General features: G+C 35.9%; 1 protein-coding gene across 2 annotated transcripts in view; it reads left to right on the plus strand.

Annotated features, from left to right (window-relative positions):
* LOC124158960 (frequenin-1) overlaps nt 1-6,156 on the plus strand; it is a 733,415-nt gene extending 727,259 nt beyond the window's left edge. For both annotated transcript variants that reach the window (XM_046534399.1, XM_046534400.1), the window contains exon 7: nt 2,487-6,156. In XM_046534399.1, the coding sequence (XP_046390355.1) occupies nt 2,487-2,654 (168 nt within the window). In that variant the 3' untranslated portion in view covers nt 2,655-6,156. The remainder of the gene's footprint in view (nt 1-2,486) is intronic.
* Nucleotides 6,157-11,972: the final 5,816 nt, after the last annotated feature.

Raw genomic sequence — 11,972 nt, forward strand, 5'->3', positions numbered from 1 at the left:
AGAGAGAGGCCTGCTTGAAGAAAAGGAATGATAGTCAATTTATTCTCTTCCTCTGCAATAATATCCTTTATCAAATTCCATGGTCAAAACCATAATGGTCAAGGAAAGATTGTTTCCTTTGTCTTTGCCCCATCTCCCACCCATTGGACTGAAAAAAATCATAAGGAGGCTTTTAAGGAGACAACTCAAGAAAAGATAACCTTAATATGGTTGAGAGCTATTTCTCTTCCAACTATGATCCTTTTCAAATATATTTACAGCTAGCCCAGTCGTACATGCTAGGAATGTTTTGAGAGAGACATTGCAGCAGGAGGCGGGACCTGCGACACCAGGAATGTGGAATGGGGAGAGTAAGAGTGGCAGGTTGCCATGTTTTCTCAAAAGACTTTGTCTGTGAATGGAAATGAAAGACTGTCTGTTGGCTGCATTTTTCGGGTTTCACCGCGTTGTGGTTGCGTTGGGGACAACAGTTTCTCCTGCATTCCAGCAGGCGTCTTCAGGTCAGATCTTCGACCTGAAGACGCCTGCTGGAATGCAGGAGAAACTGTTGTCCCCAACGCAACCACGACGCAGTGAAACCCAAAAAATGCAGCCTACATTACCAGTGCACCACATAAGCCTTCACACCAACGAAAGACTGTCTAAAAGAAAAGAAAGAAAAACCTTCCTTTCACTTGGCAGCACAGCTAACTTACTCGTGAAGCATCGGTGTACATCACGAAGGTCTGAAAGCAAATGAATTTCATGAAAGCTAGACTCCAACTTTCGCATTTTGGTTAGTTCTCAAGAAGTCACTTGTCCTCCACCTCAGTCCCCGGAAAACTTAGACCTACCTCTCAGTCACCAAGACATTTTAAATAAACTCCATAGCTGGCCGACTTTTTTCCGCTCTCATTTTCATCCCAAGAACCCACTCATTCACTCATGATATGACTTGTCAGTAAATTTAAGTCTAATAGCAATGAGAACTTCTCTGCTGACTCAAATGTCCTGTCTCATAATCTATCTGGCAATAAGCAAAGTCCGAAAGGCACATTTGAAGGAAAAATGGGGCACCACTTTACCTTCTTTGTTCTTTCAGCCCTTGAGTAGTGGAGACATACATAATGGGGGTCTGCTTCTCATTGGAGGGATGAGGGATGAGAAGTTCAGAGTAGATGAAGATGAACCAGTTCAAGTGGAGGCAGATGTTTGTTCAGCATTGGAGAGTACCATCAGCTTCTCAGGTTATGTCGGCCATATTTGGCTGGCTTGTGTGGCAGAGGTTCAAACACCACCACTTGGTTTTGGATAGGTTAGGAAGGAAAACATTGTGGCATATAAATTTTAATTGAAAGAATTTTAACTGCACCTTTATTCCATTTGAAAAATTTGTACAGCAGTCTTACATTCTCAGCATTGTTCTTCTTTCCATCATATTTTTTTTCTAAAAATATGCCATTTAATGGATATGTTTGGTGCATCAAAATTTTTCCCTAATCAGGAGATTCTAAAGACAAGGACAACTTTCGAACTTACCTTGTACATTGTACCACTACCACAGATTAATTAAGACAGAGCAACATATCAATTATGAATTTCATAGTATATAGTTGTTTGATCACATGATAAAATTTCTAAGAAGCAATTCAGATTAAGCCCTCAAGAATACTAAAGAGCTTGAACAAACTTAAATTTACAGAAATAATGTCTTTCACTGGATAAAAATGTGTTCAGGCACTCCTGGTTAACACACACATTTTTTTAGTCTCATTCACTCAACATAAACTAAAGAAACTCGAAGAGAATACTTCCTGCTCTCTAAATTAATTGAGGAAAACACGTTTTCATCAATGTTGGGCTACTAATAAGAAAAATGGCTTTGTTTGAATAATAGCCCCCACAAGAGTTGTTTTCTTAATGTCATTATTTTTACTAAGGAAATGTAGTACCTACATCACACACAATACAACAGATACAATTTTGTGATAGTCAACCAGGAATTGCCAACACAACTGCTAGTATTCTTTAACAACTTTTCAATTTTTATGTTACATTAAGGGTACTTTTGAGTCACTCAAAATCTCTTTGAGGGTTTTTGTCAAATTATCCACTATGTACAGAGGAAAAATTGAATTATTTTCAAAAATTGAACTACATTAGAATTTACTGATTTTAATGAATTAATCTAGACATCATGAGCAATTAATGATGATGGACATCCAGTTGGAGGAATATATGTGTTTTAAAAATAATAGAGCATTGTTCCCTCATGTAGCCAAACCAAATAATTTATTATTTCATTCTAGATGGTACAAAATTCTAGATGACATAAAATTCTAGATGTTTCTAATTCATATAGATCTTACCACTCATCCTCAAATTCTTCTTAGTATCTATTGCCCCCCAATGCCATTAGCTCTTATGAACAATACGCCTCCGTTTATTTGGCAATCATCTAACCAATTTTATCCTGTGGCGACACCTCCTGGAAACCTCTTCCACAGGGCCAGCAACCAACTCAGGAAGACGAGAACACACCACAGAAGAGGGTCGACAAGATATTCAATCAGATGGACAAGAACCACGACGATAAGCTGACGCTGGAAGAGTTCCGAGAGGGCAGCAAAGCAGACCCTCGCATCGTGCAAGCCCTCTCCCTCGGAGACAATTGACAAGAGGACCGTGGTCAAGAGGAGGTTGAAGAGTCGACACAAATGAATCGCTGACAGACCTCTTCCTCTGAAGGCCAGCAGCAGGGGGCTCTGCCTAAAGGAGAATACTCATGACTGGAACTCCTTACCCAAGCAAACCAAAAGATCCCCTTTTTGGTAACTAAATATAAATATATATATTATAATAACCTTCACAATAAGGAGGTAGACTATGGCACACCATGCCTTGAATTAGCATGGCCCCTCCCTACAATAAAAGTTTGCATGGGTAGGCCATATTATACAGCCACAAAAATGTAGTATTTTTGTTACTTTGTTTTTGTTGGCAGAAAGAGCAATGTATTGGCAAACAATTTGACAAAGGTCAGTATCACAGTTACTTTTTAATCCCTTTGCATTTTGCAACTGGATTTTTCCATATTGCAAAACTTGTTGGAGTATGATGAGGAAAATACAAATAATGTATTTCCCTAATACTGGGGTGATACATGGATCAATTGGGCAATGTTTGCCCAGCTATTACTGGGAAGCATTCAACATAATAAAAATAGGTAATTGTTGTAATAAATATGACTTAACTCCAATAATGGGCTTTGATAAAGAAATTAACTGAAAAAGTTCCTTGTGCTTGCTTCATCAGAAAAATGATAATCCTGTTATTCAATTTGCATTACATGTCTAAACTTTAACATGCCTAACAAAAATATTCGTGCCATGAGATGAGATTACAGTTTTGGATTGGGTAATGTCGATTCACATGCAACGATTGAGAAATTGATAAAAAAAATAATCTGTTTAAGGTTCACAAGGTTAATGCCTGAACAATTTTTCTTGCCAAGTCATGTCAGAAGTGCTCTAGTCCTTAAGTGGACAAACATTCTCTGTTTTTTTAATACCATGGTTAAAATTTGGATAGTGTCATTGTCCACCCTAAGTCATTTCACGTTACATCGTAAAATTATTTTAATTGTGCTGAATTTGAAGTATGTAATTTTGTAAATAACAAAATCAAATCTGCCCTCAAATTTCAAAAGGCTACTAACTTGCATGTAGCTGTTTTGTTGAAAAATCCCTGAGTGTTAAAATATACTTCTTTTTAGGGTTGAAAATCAAAGTAGATAAATTATACTCCATGTCCATACATTTTTGCAATAAAAGGGGCACTTTTTTGGAGATATATATGTAGCGTCATGCAATATGTTAAAAGAAAAAGATGTGGGCCTACTTCAGGATGATTTGACCATTAACTGCCACAAGTTTTTAAGTCGTGATGTTTTATTCCTATAAACTTACTTGACTTTGAAATTAATTTTAAAACAATTTGAAAAAAAAAATATTTCCTTCAAATGTACTACCAATTTCATTCATTTCGTTATTGTGTGCATTTATGATTTAGTGGTACTGCTAAAACTTTGTCTAAGCTGAACTGTTAAATTTTGTGTGAAATGGAAAATGAATCAATGTAAGTAGGTATATAATTTCTTTTTCATCAATTCCAAAATTACATGTACTCTCTGATTAACTAAAATGTTTGATACCTAAAGTTTTGAGATTCTCATAAAATATAAAAATATGATGTATTTTAACAAAATTTAATGCAAATCATAAAAAAATACATTATTTTCAGTTTTCAGACAATCTTAATTCAATCCATGTGGTGAGCAATATCATATTGCTTTTCAGTGTTTTCTCAATGGGTGTATTGTTACTTAAAGTCTGTGGACGAAGATTATAATTCTTAATAGACTTTTGCATAAACATTTTTGTACTTAAAGATTACTTATCCAAATTATTTAACAGGTGTTCAAAGTGTCTTTGTCATTTTGCATCTAAATGGACTTTTATGTTCCTGCTGTTGCCCTGTCAGATAAGTGGAATATGAAAGTGTGTGTGTGTGAATGTATGCAAGTATGCATGAACAAAACTAAATTTTCAACAGTGCCTGAGGGTGTAGTTTGAAAGAAGAAGTTCAAAGTACTATAGGAGTAGCATTTATGAATATATTTTGCAAATTAGTTCTCCGTTGATATATGTTTGGTTTTAAAGTGCATATGGAACATTATCAGGTACCTGTGTGAATTTCTGTATTAAAGAGATTTGCATAGTAGTTAATACATCCTGTTATTAGCAATGTTTAACATTGTTGGCTGAAAATGTATGCTAATGTGTAATTTTGCTGTTAACTTAAAACATTTAACTCAGTGCTGCCAATGTCTTTCTCCATTAGTGATCTGAGCATTTTCACCAGCATGAATTTGCTGAGTAAAACATCGTTCAAGAGTAATATTATAAGAGAGTCACTCTGCCAGCTATAATTGGTTTATACATGTTGTAAAAATCATGTAGCACAGTATCCCTTCACTATTCTAATATATACATAACAACTGATCCAAAATATTTTACTAGTCTCCTCATCTCAATTCATGCTAGGGTTAAAAAAAACACTAAATTGATAACATGAAAAATTTATAATCTTTCTTCAAATATTTATTACCATTAACAGATTAATAAATGTAAAAAACTTTCTGAAATGACATCACAAAGTTGTTAATTGCATGGAAATAATGCAAATGCACAGTTGAACAAATTGTTAATGCCTTCCCTAAATTAATCCCCATCTATTGTATATGTATTCATATCTATGTAATTTATAAAATTGCCTCACTTGGTCAATCTCCTTTTAAATCAGCTCTTTTACATAATCCTGTCATAAAAAAATGAATATTTACTGTGCGATGTTTTGGCAATCTATAATATTTCGATCTCCGTGTATTTTTCACATAAAGATTGGCTAACATTTTTTTCACGTAGTTCTCTAAATTTCCTAACTAATTTGCTAAGAATCAAAGGAAAGTATTTGAGGAGCACCTCAAATATCCCTTTTTAAATGTGATTCTGCATATTTTGTTTTCAGATAACTGAAAGCAATATGGCTTTGTAATTCTAAAATGAATTTTAAAATATTTTTTTATGGATATAATGTACAGACTCTCCTAAATTTTGATTGATATTAAGTCCTAAATGCTAACCCCACCTAATGTTTGGCCATAACTACTCTTATGGCTGCTTTAAGTCACCTTGAGGCTTTTCAAGATTATTTCAAAAGTGACGTTCATTTGATCTCATGCCTTAATAATATTTCATCACTAAATGATTTCATTTTTTGACAACAATGATAATACTAATGCTGATAGTATCACTTGAACTTGAACACAGTAATTATATTGACGCCTTAGTATTTGATTAAGTGAGACTTTTGATTAAATTGGAGAATTGACAGAAATGCTTGATTGAATCCATTGTTTTCTAATTGTGCAACAAATTTGCATGCACCTTCTCTTTTCTCTGTGAAATTACAATCATGTTGTTTTACCATGTAGTCATTATCTTAGATGTAGATTGAAAGCAAGAAGGTATTTGCTAGAAAATTGTTCTCTAATTATTATTTAAAAGCATATTTAACCTTATTGTTATCTAAATATGCAATAAACATTAAAGTTGATAATATCTATTCATTACGATCAGAAAGTGAATTAAATGAGTGTGCATCACTGTCTGCAATCATGGTAAATTAAGAATCCTAGAATCCAGGAAGATATCTATACCAAAAGGGAGGTAAATCAAGTCTTAGGCTGCATAACATTTTGAAATCCTTTGTATGGTGACAGAAAAATGAACTTTATTCTACCTTTGACTATTGATCACTTACAGACCTACATTTAGAGTTTCACTTCAATCCCTTCCAAGGTTAAACTTGTGCTTCCTCATCTCTCACTACGGGGAGCAAAGTGTCTTTATGAGGCAGCATACTCCTTGCTGGCGAGATCAGCAAGAATCCTTAATAAAGAGTTTTTTTTCTGCTATTGAGAGGGCTCCTTACCATCCACGATGTTTTCATGATGGAAGTTACTTTTATGAACCCTTGAGTTACTTGGAACCAAACCCTTAGGCCAGTAGTCATAGGTCTAACCAGAGCTAAATTACCAGTGATTTTCATGTGAATTACAAGTCTTTTTACTGACTTTTTGGCATCAAATTGATCAAAAAATGTAGTATGTCATTGTTAATATGAATTATAAGGGTTGAAAAGTCAAATTTTAAATTTTGCTAAAAACAGTAAAGTTCTAAGTTAATCTTCATACATATCTCTTGGCTAAGTTCTCTAGAGAAGCTACACTCAGAGAAGAGAGATGAATAAAGGTCATATCAGATTACTGTTATCTGTGTTATGCAGCATAAGGCTTCACTTTTTCCACATTAATCCTTTCCCCCTGAACGTCGGGTGGAGCCAATAAGCATTTTCATACGCAGAAGACCTGACGTTGGGTATAGCTGTTGTGGATTTTTCTACGCAAACATCCAGACATTTGCTATCGCTGGCGTGGGGGAAGGGAAGTGAACGTTGAGGTAGCAATGCATTCAGGCCCTGCCTGAGACCCAGCTTAGTGAGACCTTAAGGCCACTCCACAGCAATTAACCCCTACCCTCCCATTCATTTATGATTCTCCTCCCTGCAGGAATCCGTTGGGAAGTGGTTACATTCTCAATGGTTATTGCAAAGTAACATATTGTTACATACTCCAATTTTTTATACTTTGAAATAAATTATTCATTTTGTTCTGTGCATAAGCAATTTTTTAAACGGAATTTTAGTGTTACTAATAATGGAGTTCTGGTTTTAGAGTCTCAGTATCTTATGTTCACTAACTTTGTTAATAAATATCAACGCTCTAAATCCATTCAAAATTCTGCAGTGTTAAAAAAATGTTAGGTATTCTTATAGAAGACTCAAGATTAAAAATCAAGAGCAATAAAAAAAAAACAGGTAACGCAATGAGTTGATCATATATGTACTCGTGCTGAGATAGGGTTAAGATAGGATAAGGGAGGGTGTGGTCCAGTGGTCGGGATAATTGCCGGGCCTGAATTGAGTTGAGTTGGGTCCCAAATCAGAGGGACGAGAATGTCAGGGTAACTCCTCCCCAAAAAAGAGCTCTGTACTGGGAGGTATAAAATATTCTTATGCTACTTGTGGCACAGAAAGCGTTTCCCTCTCGTATGCGCCTCGGCAGGAAAGGTTTAAATTTAACCAGGTGGAACAGTATGGCAAAGTTAGCTTCTACTGTAGCCTAAGTGATAATGTTGTTTGCTATCATACCTATTCACATACAAATGGTCTAAATAAAAATATTATCTGGCTCAACCTGACCTGCGCATATAGTTAGAATAAAAATGAAGTAATTTCCCTTCTTAAAATGAACCAATTTTTTTAATCTACTGTAGATTTTAATGGAGCATAAATTTTTTATAAAATAAAAATTAATAACTTTGTATAAGTAAAATGCATGAATCTTGGAATGTCTCAGAATGTATGAGAAATGTAATATCACTATAGAGAAAGAGTGAATCATAGTCAAGAAATTGTCTGTTTCACTTTTACTTCATCATAATCATTCACAGCGCAATTATACAGAACAGTTTTTTACTCATGCATCATGACAGAAAACTTTTTTTATACATCATTTCTCCAGAATGAATGGAAATTCCTCATACTTTGCTCCCTCCTCTGATGACAAGACAGCCAATGCTGATGGAGAAAGGACTGTCCATAGTCAGTATGTGCGTTAAAATTGCATTAACAACCAGACAACAAAGACAAACTCAATTGAATATGAGAATATAACTGATAACTTCAGCATTAACTCTGTGAAACTCATGGAACATAAAAGAATAAACTTTGTAAAACTCATTAATATGTATATATTTTAAAATCCTGACACGGGTTTGATTACATGGTTACATCTTCAGGATTCTTTTATTTTCCATGAATTTGATCAACTCACTTTAACATTAGGTGCAATTACAGTAGTCTTTTACTTTCTTTATCATTTTCAATATCTTTCTGAATAAACCACACTTTTAGTAGTTCTAAGTGGGAGCAAGATATGGTTGTAAACTTAAAGCAATTCTTATGTAATTGGGATGCATCATTAATGGGCTAGGCTGTACTTATGAGCAAGGCAGGACCCAGGAGACTTCACTAATGTGCCAATAAGATGATATTTTTCATCTTTTATTGCTTTGGAGTGTGGAGGTTTGCGGCACATCAGGATGTTATATTGTGCCTCCTCTCTTCACTATGCATAAATGTAATAGATGCCAGGAGTGGCATTCACAGGCTGCTTTCTTTGGTATCTGATGTTGATTACACATCTATACTGGCATTCATTCAGATTTGAGACATGGATTTGCTATCCTATGAGGATTAATTCCCCACCTTTTCAGCTTTATCCATTATAAAATCGCCAAGTGCTCATGAATTTCAGAATGAGATGCAAAAAATCAATAAAAATTCCCACCTCTGGGAATGAACCTTCAAGTTGATGCTGCGCTCTCTAATCATATCCTAAATATTTACTGAGCCAAATAAAATTTTTCTTTCCACGGTTTTAATATCTACTAATCTGTTCCCAATAATCTGCATATTCCTCATCTAGAGAGAAACCTTGGGGCCATCTCTTTTTTTAGTATGGTCCTCCATTGCTCTGAGAAAACCAACTTAAAAGTTTCTCTGAAGGTGCACAGTCTCCAAACAACAGCATGGGGTTCCCTGTCCCTATCCTACCAAACCTGTTCCAACTCTAAAAGATTCATTGCTGCCATCACATCAACATTGGTATAGTATTTGGATGAGGCGACCGACAGCTGAGACCATTTGCGCCATGAGGGAAGGGTGGGTATGGAAGGGTGAGAGAAACCCAGCACCGGCATTAGCCTGCTCCTAACGAAAGCCACCTAGGGGACCACGGTTTAACGTCCCATCCAACGGATGGAGTGTTGCACTTGAAGTGCCCTCCACACAAGATTCAAGCAGGGATCGGGCAATATCTGAAAATTCTCTGCTACTGCCGGGATTTGAACCCCAGCCTACATGGTGGGAAGCCAACACACTAGCCACCACACCAATCCGATCCCCACATCAACATTCCTTCACCCAAAATCCTTTTCAATGTTTTAAACCCTTCTGAAGTTTCGATGAAAAAGTACTGAGACTCGGTGATTGTTTTTCGGGTTCATTCCGCGTTGACTCATATTTTGCAGACGACAGTTTCGGGCGCGTTCCAGCTCCCGTCTTCGGGTCCAAATAATCTGCAGAGCTGCAATCCTTTATACATAATCCTTTATATTTAATCCTTTATCCTTTATATCCTTTCATTTGGACCCATACACAGGAGCTGGAACGCGCCCAAAACTGTCGTCCGCAAAATATGAGTCAACGCGGAATGAACCCGAAAAACAATCACCAATCAACTCATCGCGGAAGCCTCCGTAATAAGTACAGAGACTCGTTCACCCAACATCTGGGAATATGCTCACGAGGTCAAAAGACGATATCTATTGTCTGGTGGCTCTCAGCCCAAACTACTAAATATATGTTAAGGTAGGCTGCATTTTCCAGGTTTCACCACATTGTGGTTGTGTTGGAGACAGCAGTTTCTCCTGCATTCCAGCAGGTGTCTTCAGGTCGAAGTGCTTATGCCGTGTTTTGGCCACTGTTATATAGGCAGCCCATTGGTGTATGTTCTCCCGGGGTATAGGGCGAAGAGTTCCTTCCTCGCGCTGTGGAGTTGGTAGCTATTCTCTTGATAAATTATGAGAATGTTTAGATATTTCAATCGCCTCTCGGATGATCCTCGGAAAATATCGGTATTCCCTGGCAATGAATTTTGTTTCTTCCCAGTTAATGTTGTGTCCAGGTTCACACAGAGTGTGATCTGCCACAGCCGACTGATGGAATTTTTTATTTTTCACTAAATATGTTGATAAAGATGGGATTATGAGGGACTTCCACCTCCTCTACCTCTATCGAGGAAAAAGATTTAAACATCTTCACAAATTGGAAATTTTTTAAATCTAGCTGTAACAGTTGAATGTTCAGCAACCACTTTGATGGAGAGTCGAATGGAAGTATTTCATCAGGATGAGGCTCTTACAATGTATGTACTGTCCTGTTTTGACCCTTTGAGAACTGGAATATATTTATGATTGGTAAATTTGGAGAGAACGTCTAGGTAAGTATATGCGCCCCAAAAAGTAAACCTCAGCCGAATTTCAAAAATTAACCAATTAAATTTACTGATTCCAGAGGTGAATCCTAGCATGAGTATCCCAAATAGCAAAAGAATATTGGAAAATAATTTTTAAATTATAGCAAATAATTTAAAAATCAAAATTTCATGAGATGACTAAATTCATTACTTCTTCAAGATTTTAAAATAATTTTAAAATAATCTAAATATTAGGTATTGCTCTTTTAAAGTTCAGTATAATATTGTTTCATTTTCTTGATAAAACATACATGGAAATGTAGAAAGTATTAGCTTATATTTTGCATGGAAATTTTTTTTTATATCACAGAAAAATAACGTGCGAATATTACTTCAAAACGATTTCAAAATTATTTTCATGACAATTTAATATTATTATGAAATAATTGGAGAATTATTTTGAAATCATTTTAAAACCATAAATTTGCATAGGTACCTAAAAGTGTTTAAATAAACCAGTACATTCTCATTACCTCGGGGTGAGAGTGAGGAGACCGACAGCAGTAGCCATGCATAAAACAACAAATTGAATCGGAGTTGGATTCAAAGTTATAATTATATTTTAGGTATATTTTAAATACCAGAGCAGTTTGCCCCATCGGGGTGCCATCGCCGTTGCTCTTCCGTTTCTCGGTTCACGATACTTGTCGGAAGAAGGAAAACCCCGGGCTCTTCAGGCTACTCCTAAACTCCGATTGGACACGTGCAACCTATTTTGCAATTTTGTAGAGAAAGGGAGCAAATCCAAAACTTCACAGTCCTCCAGTAGGCTCATTTCTAGCAGCCGCTTGTCTCCAACCTCATGTCATCGTTCTCGTTTCCATCACTCCTCGCTGGTGTGATAGAGTGTAAGGTAAAGTGCAGTTTCTCTCTTTTCCTTAAAAATGAGAATCTTGCATTTAATCATTGCTTCCGGCATCCAAAGGCAAGAACCCACGGGGCAACAGCGCGGGTTCGATTAAGAAATTCACCTGTCAACAGGAAAAAGGTATAAAGTGTATTTGTGTCAGGAAAAGTAACGCTTAATACTTATTACATATCCGAATAATTTTGGTACCCTCCTCACATCCTTTGCTTACGTGGACAGATTACTTAAATACCGACATAATTTGCTACATAGTAGTTAAAATTATTGCAAATGCATTTTAAAGGTTATTTGACTATTATTTAAGATAACTATCAGAAAGTTTTTAAAATCTCCATTATTTCA

This window comes from Ischnura elegans, chromosome 5 (genome assembly GCF_921293095.1).
Source record: "Ischnura elegans chromosome 5, ioIscEleg1.1, whole genome shotgun sequence".
NCBI classification, from domain to species: domain Eukaryota; kingdom Metazoa; phylum Arthropoda; class Insecta; order Odonata; family Coenagrionidae; genus Ischnura; species Ischnura elegans.